At 54.3% G+C, this 14,824-nt stretch overlaps 1 protein-coding gene across 1 annotated transcript in view; it reads left to right on the top strand.

Annotated features, from left to right (window-relative positions):
* CUNH4orf50 (chromosome unknown C4orf50 homolog) overlaps positions 1-14,824 on the top strand; it is a 48,608-nt gene that overhangs the window by 15,035 nt on the left and 18,749 nt on the right. The window contains exons 5-7 of the mRNA XM_039837989.1: positions 4,551-4,680; positions 5,629-5,756; positions 6,842-9,052. Coding sequence (XP_039693923.1) covers positions 4,551-4,680; positions 5,629-5,756; positions 6,842-9,052 — 2,469 coding nt within the window. The remainder of the gene's footprint in view (positions 1-4,550; positions 4,681-5,628; positions 5,757-6,841; positions 9,053-14,824) is intronic.

The raw sequence follows: 14,824 nt of genomic DNA, 5'->3' as shown, positions 1-14,824 counted from the left end.
GCTGACCCCCAAATGACCTCCCTCATAGGCCCCGGGCTGCCATCGCCTTGTTCAGCCTCCCACCCACGGCATCCGAGGCCCCTGCCGCTCTGGCCTGTGCTTCGGGCCCACTGTCCGCTCTTCCCGCTACCCTGCCTGGCACCCTGAGCTCCTGCAGCCCCCAAGTATGCAGGCCCTTCCAGTCTGTACGTAGTCCCTATATCTAGAAGCTTCTACTGTCTGCTCCCCTCTACCGCTTGTAAACTCCTGCCATTTTCGTTCTGTTGGTTAGGAGTGTCTTTTCCTCCAAGAGACTTCCCTGACCTCACATCAGCTCCTTCCCTGCTTGTTGTCCCCATAGTGACATATCTCCCTCTGGTGGCCGTTAATTCTCACTGGGACACATCGGGCTGCCTGACCCCTACAGCTGTGCCTTCCACGTCATCACCGGCTGGGTCTGATTCAGCCCTAGATCCCATCCGCTGGCCAAGGGCTGTGAAGCCCCCAGTGAGCGGGTGACTCGGTGGATGCATGATTGTAAGAGGATGTTTGCTCCCCTGCCCTGGGAAATGAGAACTTCCAGGTGCAGGGACCACCCAAGAGGGCAATGCGGGGAAGTGGGGTATAGGAACTGGGAAACTAGGGTGGGGGGTCCAGCCCAGGGAAGTGTGCATTGGATAGACAATCATCACAAAAGCCAACATCCGACGCTCACTATGTGCCTGGCATAGCAGCTTGTTACATTCCCTGCAATAAGCTCCTGAGGCAGTAGAATTATTGGCCCTCGTTTTGCAGGCGAGGGAACTGAGGTAAAGTCACCTCCCCAAGGAAGTGACAGAAGCAGGTTCCAAAACGGGGTACATGGTTCACATCGCCCTAAGCCGCCTGCTGGTCGTGTCTGGTGTGCACTGGGCGTCGTGGGGTGAGTTACCGTGGAGGCAGTCATTATGAGAAGATGCGTTACTTGCTTTATATTTACAAAGTGCTTTCCCAAACAGGATCTCACTGATGCTGGGAGGTAGCCAGGTGGGGATCAGGGGCCTTGTCCCCAAACCCGCAGTCCAGCGGAAGCAATGCCTTGCCTGGGGTCACACAGGTACAGTTTCTAGAGCAAGTGGCTTGGAGCCCAGGTCCTAGGAGGGACGAGCCACTGCAAGGACAACCCCAGCCTGGGGAGGATTCTGAAGTAGCCTGAGGGTGTTTCTGCTCAGGGGCCTGGGGAAAGGAAATTGTAAAGCCTTGAGGTTTGCAAGATAAGCAAGGCCCATTGCAGACACTGACTCACCCAGTGCACTGGGCACCTGCCATGCCCCAGACGTTATGCTGGGCCCTGGGGCTGGACAGGTGACCCTGCTCCTCCCAAGCTTACTGGGGGGGACAGACATGGCCATTGGACCGCTGATTCTACAGCAGGGGACAGTCCAGGGGCTGCGGCCTGGCCTGGAGAGTAACAGGGAGGCTCGTGCCTGGAGATTAAGAATCACGGCCTTGAAAATGTCAGCGTCAGGCTGTCGTCTCAGAGCTGAGACCAGGCTCTGGGTGACAGTGGCATCAGGAATGCTGGGTGGTCCACCAGCCTCTCGGCCCGGAAGTGGGAGTAGAGCACCCCCTGGTGGCAGTTGCAAGAATTTTTTTCCTGTTTAGCGAGTTCAGACAGACTCTCCTTGTCACTGCTTGCGTTTGTACAGAAATGCATATTTCATATTTGTCACTCACTCCAGCAGCAAGCGAAGACTTTACAATACCGTGTCGATGGTTTCGATGATGAAACACAGGCGAAAGCCACGGACATGCGACTAACGTAAAAGGAAATACACATGTAATCTTACAGAATGGTCAGTCCCAGTTCTATTAGTATAAAATAATTAAAAATAAGCAAAACCTCAAGATTCCACTTTATCCTGTATGTTTCTCAACTATTACATGTGGCTGAGCACTGTTTATAGTTGGTTAAAATGGGAAACGACCTAAATGTCCGCTAAGAGGAGCTGATTCCGGAAGCTAAGGCGTCCCTCGCGTCAGATTTCACAAGGCAGCATAAAACACCACATCGCAAGAAAACCTGTGAGGGACTGACCCTTCGATAACCACAAAGTGAAAACTGACGTCTTCTAGAAACAGACTTTTGGAAGAATTTAAATGTCTGTGCATAGGAAAAAGCCCAGAAGGATATATTCCGACACACGAATATTGTTTGTGTCTGGATGTCACTGAATGCTTTGTTTTCTTCCTTCTGCTTATCTTTCAAAAATAATTACACATTAAAGCTAAAACAATAAGAAGTTATAGGCAGATGCTCCCAGCAGGAAGAATGGATCAGACAAAGCAGGCAGGAACAGGAAGCGGGAGAGGAAGCATGGATCAGGTTCAGAGCTCGGAGCTCTGGCCTGTGTGCTGTGTGACCTTGGACGAGTCACTGTCCCTCTCTGAGTGCTGGTTTCATCGCTCGTGAAATGAAGGGGTACGGCATCGTCTTCTAGGATGTCCCCCCGACCCCGGATGACAGCTCCTCGGGGCAGGAGTCTGTGTGATTTATCCGTGGCTCTGTCCCCAGGCCCACAGCAGGACTTGCCACATAGTAGTTGCTCAGTGAGTACGGGTTACATTGAAGTCGAGCAAAATCCAGGAGGGATAAGCGGCGCGCCGCCGGTGGCCTTCGACGCCTGCCGCCCGCGTGTTTCATCTGCTCCTTTCTCGCCTTCCACGTCCTCTCGCCGCTGTCACTCTGAATTTCTGTCTCTTCCGTTCTCCATCCCGTCCCCTCTCTTTTCTTCTCATGTGTTCGCCCTTCCTTTCTCCTCTGCTTTCTCTTTCTCCTTCATTTCCTCTTCTCTCCCTCCTTCCAATGGTGATTTTGAGCTGCTGACAAAAATGTTTAATTCTGATCACGTGGGAACCAAATGCATGAAAACAAGAGCCGGCTCAGCGGGCTGTGGGCGGGGTCAGCTGGGGCCGTGGGCAGGGTCAGCCGGGGCCGTGGGCGGGGTCAGCCGGGGCCGTGGGCGGGGTCAGCCAGGGCAGTCTGAACGCCGAGTGGACCGCGCTGCCCAGGCCGCTCTGCTTTTGGTGGGTCTGGGCTGAGTGAGGCCCTGTGTGGTCCTTGTCAGAAGCTTCTGGGCGATCCTCAGGGGTGGCCAGGGTTGAGAGCCCTGGCCTGTGAGGACAGCTGGACAGGACACAAGCTATCGCAGGGACACTAGGAAGTCTCAGCCTTCGGGTGTGGGGAGGAGCTGTGATGCGGGGAGTGGTGCTAGTTTGGGGGAGAGCAGGGCAGGCATCGGTGGGGCTTTGGCCTTTAAGCTGAGCCTGGAGGAGAGCAAGTTAGCTAGGCAGAGGGGAGGGGGAGGGGGCTGCAGGCAGCAGGCACTAGGGGTGCAAGGCTCCGAGGCTGGAGGGAGAGGGTCCGTTTCGGAAGCAGAGGAGGGCGGGATTGGGGGTTGGCAGGGGGGGTTGCCTCCAGCACAGGGGGCCTGGAAGAGAGGGAGAGCTGACCCCAGTTCCACTTCCACGGGTGGAAGGAGGGAGAGGGCTTAGGGGTGCAGGGATGAAGCCCCTTCCCGGGAGGACCTGCCTGCCAGGCAGAGGGCATGGGGCGCTGGGGGCCGCTGCGGGGGAGAGCCAGGGCGAGGAGTGTCAGTGTGGGGGGCCGCCCCGACAGCCCAGGAATGCCTCCGGGGCCAGGTCTCAGCACTGGAACGGATCCCTTAGCCTGAGGGCCTTGCGGGTCGCAGAGTGCCTTGAGCAGGTCTCCCAGGCAACCGTGAGCAGGACAGGAGGGGAAGCAGGAAGAATGCAGGGGCCTGCTGGGAGCCGGACAGGGCCTGGGCGCCGGTACCTGTTCACTTATTTCTCCCTCACCTGACACGTAGAAGTTGCTTAATAAACGTTTGCGAAGTAAATGCACTAAGAAGTCTGAAACGTCTGCCCATCCAGCTAGCACATATCTGTTAAGCACCTACTGTGTGCCAGGCTAAAGAGAGGGTGCGGACCAGGTGGAATCGAGCTCCCTTCCTGAAGGACCTCCGGGTCTAGTGTGGGGGCAGCTGGGAAGCAGATAGCACCAGCTAAAACCGGCCAGAAGTAGCCCGGGGCAGGGGCCTGGAGGAGACCTTCCCAGCCTCTCGTGGACAGAGGGTCAGAGCTGACACCTCCACTGCAGGAGCTGGAGAGAGGTTGGGGGACGCACCACCCAAGGACACTGGGCTGTAGCATTTGGGACTTGCTGACAGTTGGGGGTGGGGTCAGAACTGCCCGGAGCCCCCGGGTAGCGCCCACTTCCGTGGGTGGGACACAGAGGGACCAGGAAGGACACCCAAGGGAGCCCAGAGCACCTCGGCTGGACAGACAAGCTTCTTCTTGTCTGCAGAATGGAGCCTGGGCGCTCATAGGGGGCAGTTTGTCCTGCAGGACCGAGAGCACCAGGCTGTGTGGCCAGGCCGGGGGCCTCTGCTCGCTGAGCCACAGTCTCTTCTGAGTTCCTTCCTGGGGTCATTGGTGGGGGGACCCATGGGGACAGGCTTGCACTTTAGCCGAGGACGCTCAGCTCTCCTGATTCCTGTGTTTTCCTCAAGGACACCTCAGGTGGTGGTCAGGGTGACTGGCCATCCCTGCCGAGGGAGGAGGCACTGGATGGCCGCAGAAGCCACGGCCTGCAGACTCCCCTCAGCCCTGATGGTGGCCCGGGACCAGAGGCCTCAGCAGGTGTGTGGGGGCCGCGGCGCGTGGGGTGCCTGCAGGAACACCCACCGATGGCTAGCTCGCTTAGGGCATCCTGACAATGCAGGGGTTGGGTGCCCCTGCTCTGCCAACAAGAGGTGGTGTCGCTTGTTCAGTATCACATGGCCAGTAAAGGGGGGGATGAGAGTCTAAAATGCCCATGACGTTTGTGCCAGCAGAGGGCAGCAGGGGTCTCTCGGATGGTCATCTTTGAAGAACACCATGTAATGACCAGGAGCTGTTCTGTCCCCACCTGACCCCAGTGACAGCCCAGGTGTCAGGTCCTGGAGCTGCTGGAGCTCAGAAACCCCTTGTTCCTAACTTGTCCCTGATGGGAACCTCTGTCAGTCTCGAGCACAGCTTTCAGGGTCCCTTCTGCAAAATCCACTGCTGCAGGAGCCTCAGAGCTGCTGTGTCCACCTGGTGTCTCACAGCCCGCCAAGGCCAAGTGCAGTCTAAGGGCGAGGTGGTCATTCACGCCCAGTGTGCTGCTGACCAACAAGGCTGACATTCCCTTTCTGCCCCATTTCTGGGGAGCTGAGCTAACAAGTCAAACAGGGTGAAACTTGCCCGTGGAGAAGGGGTGCGGGGCCTGTCTGGCGGGAGAGCCTAAGAGGCAGCCCCTTTGTTCACAGCTGACTGCAGGGTGGGGGGTTGGGAGGTTTACGGCCCTACGTGGCTGATGAGGAAGCTCAGGAAGAGAGACGTGTTGTAGATTTTGTTGCCTGCGTGAGCTCCGTGGTCAGCGGAAGTGGCTTCCAGACCCAGGTCCAGGTCCGTCAGTGGACGGATGGTCTTTTCTGTCTTGGAGGCCACTTCCTCACCCAATAGAAGATGGTGATCGCCAGGCGGGCCTTGTACCCTAACAGGTGGCAATTGTGGGAGAGCTCCTGGGAGGGTCTTTTTAACCCTCGGGGTCCTGTCCCTTCCCAGGCCAGTCCTCCGAGGGGCCCTGCGCCTGGGCCAGTGTCGGGGCTGGACGAGGCCCCTCTGTTTTGGTGCCAGTCCTGGAAACTACAGCCGAGCTCCTGGGAGACCTGGCAGCATCTGACCACGGACAGGTGAGGCCAGAGGCTTCCTGTGTGCCCAGAGCACCAGCTGCTACGTATCATGCTTCGCCTTATGAAACCCCCAGCCGGCTCTCAGGCAGGACCCGTGACCCCATTCTGGAGAGGGGGAATCGGGGAATCCAAGAGCTGCCATGATCTCAAGGCTACCCAGCCCCAAAGCTGCGCCAGAGCGCCTGTCTCTGTGGCCTGCTCTCTGCCCCACGCTGTCCCCTAGAGGTGGGCACAAGGCTGGTTTCAGCCGGTCCTGCCCGGCTTGCTCTGAGTCACAGTCTTCCCCAGAATCCGTTTTCCTGTCGCTGAAGAACAGAGAGGCGCACTTGGCCAGAGCTGAGGCCCGCTGGCCCTGGCGTGTCCTCTGGTCCTCGGCAGAGGGGGCCTCCATGCTTCTCCATGCATTCACGACCTGCTGCGGGTCACCGCGTGGTGCGTGTCACACCCACAGTGTAGAAAGAGCCAAGAGCCAGCTGGCCGGTGGGGTCAGGAGGGCTTCATGGAAAAGCTGGGCCCTGGCTGGACGCAGGTGGCGAGACGGAGTTAGACAGATGAGAAACAGGGACGGAGGGCGGAAGGGCGGGCCAGCTGGGGCCACCGGCCGGGCTCTACGTCTGTGCTGTCCAGCACAGCGGCCACGGACCACACGGCGTCTGAGCACTTAAAACGCGGCCGGTGCGTCCACAGAGCTGAATGCTAACTTTCGCTTACTCGTTTTGCATTTGAAAAGCCCCTTGATGCCCGCGTGTGTGACCTGAGAGGGTGTGTGTGTGGGGGGGGTGCCCGGAGGAAAGGGGGCAGGATCGATGGGCGGCGAGCGGTGGGAGTGGTCAGGGAGGCCTTTCTGAGGAAGCGACATCTGAGTTGAGATGTGGATGGAGCGAGAGGGTGAGCCCGGGGGAATCTGGGAGAGGGACACTGAGGTGGCGGGCACAGCAGGTGCAAAGGCCCTGGGGTGGTAGCGGGCTCGGTGTGTTAGGAAGGCCTGCTTGGCTGGGCGAGGACGCACCGAGACGTGCGAGGAGGTTGGAGGGGTGGGGAGGGCACCACCCCGCTTCACCCGCATCTTCTCTTCCCACCCCTAGCTCACTCCAGCTGGGCCCAGCCTGCCCGAGCAGACTGTTCTCTTCATCTGTGGCTGTCCCCCGGGGCGGTGTGTGCACGGCTCTCCCCTCCCCGTGGAGCTGGCCTGGGTCTCGGAGCAGAGGCTGGCAGCCGCCCCGGCCGAGGAGCCCTTCCTCCTGGTGCAGACATCGAGGCCCGCTGGGGACCTAGCTTCCCTGCTGCTCCGGGAGGCTTCCCCAGAAGATCTGCAGCCTCCACAGGTGCTGGACGCCAGGTCCCCACCTGCTCCCAGAGCCACAGGACACCCCTGCCGGGATTGTCACCGGGCAAGAAGCCGCGATGCCTCCCTCCGCCAGGAGCACCCACAGATTCCGAACCACCCAATCCGCAGGAGAGGCCCCAGGTGTCTAAACGACCCTTGGGAGGATGGAGGAGGGGCCCCAGAGTGGAGATCTGAGGAGCAGGGGCTGGGGCGGCCTTGGGGCAGGAAGGAGGAAGGCTTCCGTGACAAGTGCCAGCTGCAGCAGGAGCACCATGAGGACCCGAGCTTGGAGGACAGTGTTGGCACCCAAGGAGGCGGGCAGAGGGAGCACGGGGCCTCAGACACCCGGGCCGCTGCCTGCTGCCTCTGGCCCGGGCAGGAGCCGCCCTTGCCTCTTTTGCAGGGTGTGGCCTCCGTGTTAACAGTGGGTCCCGGATCCCCGGGCAGCAGGGCGTGGGCGGAAGGGTGTGTCTGGGGCCTTTCATCATTGGAGGAGGAAGGGGTCCCCCCAGCCACCTTCTTTGGGGCTCATGGCACCAAAGGGCCGTCTTCAGCAGGCGCTCAGCCCCCTGCAGAGCAGGGCAGAGCAATTGGGGGAGTTCAGAGCATGGAGGAAAATCTCGTGTGGCCTGCAAATGCCCTGCTTCCGCCCAAGGAAAGCCCTGGGGGCGAAGGCCAAGGAGAGGAGGGGGCGGAAGCGTTGCATCTAGACAGGGAGGGCCCGGAGGAGCCTGGCTCCAAGGACTGTGAGGCCAAAGAAATGCCCTCCTTGGTGGAAGGGAGAGGCTCGCCATCACCGCTCAGATTGGCCTCGTCGCCTGAGGGGGCCGAACCCACCAGTCCCCCGTGGGCTCCACGCCAAGGACACGGCAGGTCTGAGCTCGCGCCAGATGCGTTTGAAAATGAGACGGACACTTGTTTCCGGCAACTTCCAGGGCTGCTGCCCGATTCGGAGGGCCCAGAGGGGCTCACTGAGCCAGGCCGGTTCTGGCTGTCTCAGCCGCCGAGAGCCCTCGAGACAGCCGGAAGCTGTCACGAGCTCACTCCTGGACTGAAGTGGGAGAGGAGCAAGGGGTCACCGGACAATGCCACACTGCGGAGAGACCGAGAGAGATGCCAGAAAAGAATCCGTGCCCTTGAACGAGAGAGGGGGAGGCACGTGAACAAAATATCTGCGCTGGAGCAGGATCGCGGCGCGCTGCTTGGGGACGTCGCCCGCCTGAAGAGGGAGCTGGACCAATATCTGCAGGTCATCTCTGACCTCGAAGACTGCAACGGGAAAAGTTACTGCAAAATTTCCGAGCTCGAAGAGGAAAACGAGAAACTGAAAAAGCACATGGGCCGGCTGCAGAGAGCCGTGTCCGAGAAGACCGGAAAAGCCAGAAGCGTGATGCGGGACGTCGCCCGGGAAAACCGGGAGCTCAAGGCGCTGATTTCCGAGCTCGGGGTCAGTTACAAAGAGCTGATCAAGGACCTGGTGCTGGGAATAGAAGATATGATCTTGGCCCTAAGGGGGGAGAATGAGCAGCTTCTGTGCAGGATCCGAGTGCTGGAGAGGGGAGCCCCGTCGGGGACGAGCACGGGCGTGGGGGGTTTGGGGGGAGCAGGGGTGCGCCTGCAGGGAAGAGGCAAGGCAGCAGTGGACAAGGTGGATGCTGTAGAACGTGGGGTGCAGGTGACTCAGCTTTCAGAGCAACTGACTCCAAGAGACCCTGGGCCGCCCCTGGAGGAGGACGTGGGTGTGGCTAGAGGGCGGATGGGACCTTCCTCAGGCATGGAGAATTCCAGATGCGGCGCTGGCTCTGCTGCTCCGTCCTCGGTCAGGCGAGGTGGTGACGGGTCCAGTGCCTTTCTTGGAAGCACCGATGGAGGGCGAGTTAAAGAGGCACATGTGGAAAACGAGAAGAGAAGACCGTGGCCTTCTGCAGACCGAGAGCCGGCTCTGAAGCCCCCGAGCGACGGCCCCCAGGTAGGTCGACTCTGCAGAGCTGCTTCCCAGCCTCTTGCTAACTTTCTAGGTGCTGACCACCCCTCGCCCGTGTAGTCCCCAGCAGCCCTGGGAGGGAGATGCGGCACCATCGCCGCTTACCAGGTGAGAAAACGTCGAGGGACTTGACCGAAGTCAGCAGCCAGGAAGGTTGCAGCTGGGACTTGCATCTGGGCATCTGGCTCCAGAGTCTCCCTCCCTACCTAGGACGTAAGACGCCGGCCTGAGCCTCCACCTGGGCTATTCAAGCTGGTGTGTCTGGTGGAGCATGGAGGGGGCGTTCACGCTTTGAGATCAGAGCTCGTAGCTTTCAGATCTAGGAGCCTTTCAAGCAGCCCAAGTCGTAATTCTGCACGTTGGGGCTCGAAAGGTGCCATAGAAAGAGTCGTGGGCTTTGGGGCCCCATCAAACAGGGCTCGGACCCATATCGCACTACTGCGCCTGTGACTTTGAGCCAAGATACGGACTTCTGAGTCCTTTTCCTCGTCTGGGGGCAATACTCAATTTTCAGGACTCCTAGGGTGAAAAACTCATTCTTGCGGTGGTTTTGAGATTCCGTAGGATATTTAGTGTCGAGCCCTTTGTATTTATTCATTCATTTCATTCTGTCTGTCTGTCTGTCTGTCCCTCCCTCCCTCCCTCCCTCTTCCCCCCCTCTCTTTCCTTCCTTCTTCCTCTCTCTCTCTCTCAGCAATTTTATCAAACATTTTAAACAGTCATCTTCTGGTTTTGTTGATTTTCTTTATTGTACGTCTGCATTTCGTTTCATTGGTTTCCGCTTTTTATCTTCATTATTTCCTTCCTTCGACTTTCTTTTGTTTTAATTGCCTGTTCTTTTTCTTGCTTCTTGTGTCGAAAGCTTAGATTACTGATTTTTGAACTGTTCTTTTGGGATCTATGCACTTTGTAATCTCAATGCCGTTTCGGTTGAATATCCCACATTTTAGCGTGTTGTACTTTTGACATCTGTTCAGTGCAAAGCAGTTTCTAATTTCCATTCTGATTTCTTCCTTGAGCCACGGGTTGTTCAGAAGCGTGTTGCTGAATTTCGAGGCACCTGCGGATTTTTTCAGTTGTATTTTTGTAGTTGATTTCTAGTTTTATTTCACCCTTGTCAGAAAACATACACTATATTATCTTAATCTTTTTAAATTTGTTGAGATGTGTTTTATTGACCAGGGTGTAGTCTATTTTGGTAAATATCCTGTATGTTCTGTAAAGAATGAACAATCTGTGGAGTTTGTCCTAGGGCAGGCTGGGTAATTGTGCTGACCCTATCTTCTCTGTCTTTCCTGGGGTGTTACCTGTTTCTTTTGTCATTTACCTTTTGAAGTCTCCAACTCCGAGTGTGCGTTTGCGTATTCTTCTTTTAGTTATGTTTAGTTTTGATTCCTACATTTCGAAATTATTTGAGATACATACAGATTTAGGATTATTATGTATTCCTGCTGAATTGACTCCTTTGCCATGATGAGCTGTCTCTCGCCTCTCACACGTCCTGCCCTGAAGTCTACTTTGTCTGACTTTAAAGTAGCCATGTCAGTTTCTTTTCTTTATCTTATGTTATTGTATATTTTTATTATAATTGTATATGTAATATACGTCAGTATTTTCATGGTATACAATAAAAAACCATGGCATGCAATGGTTTTTATACCATCCATCTTTTTCCTTGAAGCTTATCTGTATCTTTATATTTAAAATGTGTTTCTTAGAAATAGCATATCTGTCATGGCGAAGGTGGGTTTGTGTCTACCTTCTGGCCAGTCGTTCTATTTGTCATCTGTTCTGTTTCTTTATTCCTTTTTTCCTGCCTTTGTTTCTCTTATTAACAACATAATTTCTATCATTCCTCTTTCTTCTCCATTAGCTTATTTTCATGATACATTTTCGTATTGTTCTAAACATTCTAAAGCGTATCTATCAAAATTTGCCTTAAATTAGTACGTTTACCATGTTGCCAATAATACAAAAATCCCTTGATAGTTTAACTTCATTTATTCTTTTTTCTTTTTGTTCCTTATTTTCACCGTATGTATTATTTCTATGTATAAGAAACCTTACAAGGCATTGTTGTTGTTGTTTCGAGCGATCAATAATCTTTTATATTTACCCTTATCTCTGCGTGTTCTCATGTTGTCCCCTCTTTCCTTCCGCTTCTGCCCGAAAATGTCTTCCTTCTGCCCGAAGAACTTTCCTATTCCGTGTAGTGAGAGTCTGCTGTTGATAAGTCCTTCTGCCCGAAGAACTTTCCTATTCCGTGTAGTGAGAGTCTGCTGTTGATAAATTCGCTCACATTTCTTTTTAGGAAAACGATTTTCACTTCTACTTTTAAGCATTTTTTTCCCCACTCTGGATTCAGAATTTTAGGTAGGCAGATATTTTTCCCTCTTTTGGTCTTTGGAATCCCATAGTTTCTGTTCAAAAATCGCTTGTGTTTGTCAGTTTTTCGGTTTTCTGTTTGTTTGTTTTCCTGAAGGAAATGTGTTGTTTTATCTCTGACTACTTTTACGATTTCTTTTTTATCTTCGGTTTTGGCAGTTTGACTGTAATGAGCTTGTGTGGTTTTATTTGCATTTTTCCTGCTTGGTTTTTTTTTTTTCCCCCTGCGTTTTTTGAAATTGTGGACTTGTGTCTTTTATGAAATTTGAAAAATTATTTGCCATTCTTTCTTCAAATATTTTGTTCTGTCCTATTTTTCTCTTCTCTCCTAGAAATCCAGAATTTTTGACTGGAGCCCACATCTTTTGAAATTGGTATATATTTTTTCTTAGTGCATTGGTTTGAAGTTTCGATCGGCCTGTCTTTTAGTTCACTAATCCTGTGTTCTGCTGTGTCCTATCTTCTGATAAATCCATCCAGTGGGTTCTCAATTTCATTTACTGCACTTTGTAGTTCTGAAATATCCATTTTATCCTTCTTAAGAGATTCTGATCCTCCGTTGAAATACGCCTTCTTTTCTTCCATTGTGTCTATGTTTCCTATGTTTTAAAAAAATATATATATATAATCAGAGTTATTTTGAAGATCTTGTCTGCTAACTCCAATGTCTGGATCATCTCTGGGTCTGTTTCTGTTGACTCTATTATTTCTTGGTTAAGTTCCATTTTTATGCTTCACAAATCTAGTAATTTTTTTTTTTTAAATTATGTTGGACATTATGTAGAACATCTAGAGATTCCCAATTATTATCTTCCCCTACAGAACCATGAGTGAGTTTTGTTCTGGCAGGTGGTGGAATGATCATCGGACCCTATTATTCCTGTGCAGATGAATTTCGGTTTTGCCGTTGGTCCCAGGGCTTGATTTACTCTTAAAATGTGGCCCTCGCTCCTAGGGCGTGGCCTGCCAGGGTGTCCGCTGAGTTCCCAGAGCGTTCTCCAAGGATTGTCCACTTGGCTGGGCTAGTGTGTGAACTCTGAAATTCCTTTAGCAGTTGACCACCTGCTGCATTTCTCTGCTAGGCCTCAGCGAGTCTTGCACCATGTTACCCAGCTTACGATTCAGCCAAGGACCGAAGGGGTATTTCTAAGATGGTCTCGGGATTTCTTCTCTGCAGCTCCCTTCTCTCTGTTTCTTTGTCCCTCAAACCCCACCAGCCTTGAACTCCAGTCTCTGATAGGTCCACCTAGCAGGACCGCATGTTCAGCTCAGCCTCTGTTTCCCTGAACTGTGGTTTGTAAGATGTTCCAGAGAGAGAGAGAGATCCAGGGAGAATGTGGAGCTCACCTTGTTGTCCTTTTTCTCAGGGACAGTAGCCCTATGTCGTTTGGCATCCAGTGCCACAAATGATTGCTGCTATACATTTCCCCCAGATGTTATAGCTGTCCAGTCCCAGCCAGTCAGACCTCGTAGGAACTGGAACTCTGAAGAGGCAAATATCGAGCTGAAAGTTTCAAGGTTCAGAAGGAGCAGTAGATAAAAAGCGATCGGGCAGAGGGAGAAGCGAGTGGCCAGGCCCTGAGGCAGGCGTGAGCCCGGCTTGTTGAAAACACGTGAAGTGGCCAGCGTGGCTGGCTCACGTGGGCGAGGGCGACACGTGGTAGGGGATGAGGGTGCCTGAGTTGTCGTGTCTTAACCAGGTGTCAGCAGGCCCTGGTTCTGATCGTTTCTAAATGCATCAGGAAACTGTCGGAGAGTTTTAAACGGGAGAACAATGTGATTCCATTTCTGGTGTAAAAGGACCACTGTCCACCGTGAGAAAAAGGGGCAGCTGGAGACAGGAAGAGCTGGCGAGAGGATTTTGCAGTCCTGTCACCACGAGATGACGCTAGAGCGGAAGAATCTAGAATTGAAAGAAGAGAGGTTTCCAGGCAAAAACTGGAGCGGGATTCGTTGATGGGCAGGAGGCAGAGGGCGGAGAAGCTTCTCCTTTCTCTCGTCCTAAGTCACAAACCTGATCATGTTTCTATTTGGCTTAAAACTCTGCCGCGTCTTCCTATTGCACGTGGTACAAAATCTAAATTCCTTTTGGTGAGTTATAATGTGGCCCCTTGGGAGCTTCAGCTACTGCTGTTTATGTCCCGTTTTCTACACTTCTACGTCCTTGATCTGCCCTCCACCCACCCCAGCTTTCTCTCGGGAACTGCCGCTCATCCTGTAGGTCTCCATTTTGGGGCATCTTCTCCCAGCCCCCCAGGATGGGTTCAGTGCAGGGCTGGCTCATGCACGTCTCTTCCCAACTCTGCGTTCAGTGATGACATTTTGGTAGTTTGCGGTTGGCCGCGGTGGGAGTATTCACGCCATGGAAATGGCCGATTGCCACACGTCCGTGTGCTCCTCCCTTAACTCGCTCCCACGGCCCCGGATGGCAGTGGTGCTCTGGTTCGGTGCCTCCTTCAGGCTCCCGCGGCCTCCAGGCTTCCCCTTCACCGCACGGTGTTGCGTGGCCTGTTTTGGCATCAGTCTCCCCCACCGGACAGAGCTCCCTGGGGGATGTGCACAGCGTGGCTCCCAGCCCAAGGACAGCGTGTGGCTGGCACATGTCCCTGTGACACTGATTAGGGAGCAAGTGAGCCACGGGGCCATTCACAAGGGCTGCCGTGTGCCGCGGTGCCACGTGACACGTGGGGCCAGCTCTACCCCACTTAAATTCTCTTCGGAATGTACCATGGGTACTTACTCTCTGAGAACCCTTGGGACAGAGCCCTTGTCCATGTCACTGCAGAGGAGGGAGGCGGCAAAGGCACCTGACTCCTCAGAAAGGCTAGGATGTTTTGCAAGTCTTGAAGCCGGGTACCACGGAACCATTCGGAGCATCCATCTGTCCTCGACAAGTCCCAGCCTGTGCATCTCAGGCCCACGCTCTGGGAATTTGTGTTAATTAAAAAGAAAAAAAAAAAAGAATCACAGTCTGTTGTCGTATTCCTTGCTAACAAGGGACATGCCTGTGAGCCACCGAGTCACGTGGACCCTCTCACCCCCTCTCCTTCATCTTCTCCCTCCTCTCCAGGCTCCCCCTTCCGTCTGCTCACACCGGGTCAGGAGCACGTGGGAGGCGGCATCTTTTGGGGCCTGAAATTCCCAGGGTGTCTGCTTTGAATAACAACGGAGGGCATTTGAGGAGTCTCTGGGGTCCCTGGGCGCCCATGAATGGAATTTTTGCGTTAGCAGGGCCACCTCAGCAGTACAGGTCAAGGGCTGGAAGATGCTCAGGCTGGTGAGCCAGCAGCTCCCCCTCTGACGACCTCAGGGAAGGTCTCAGAGGTGTGTCAAGTACATGCGCTGAAGGGTCCTCATCACAGCCCAGTGTTA

Source organism: Pteropus medius, unplaced genomic scaffold (assembly GCF_902729225.1).
Source record: "Pteropus medius unplaced genomic scaffold, Ma_sr-lr_union100, whole genome shotgun sequence".
Taxonomy (NCBI): Eukaryota; Metazoa; Chordata; class Mammalia; order Chiroptera; family Pteropodidae; genus Pteropus; species Pteropus medius.
The sequence above is the reverse complement of the archived record's forward strand: the minus strand, read 5'-3'. Positions and strand labels throughout refer to the sequence as shown.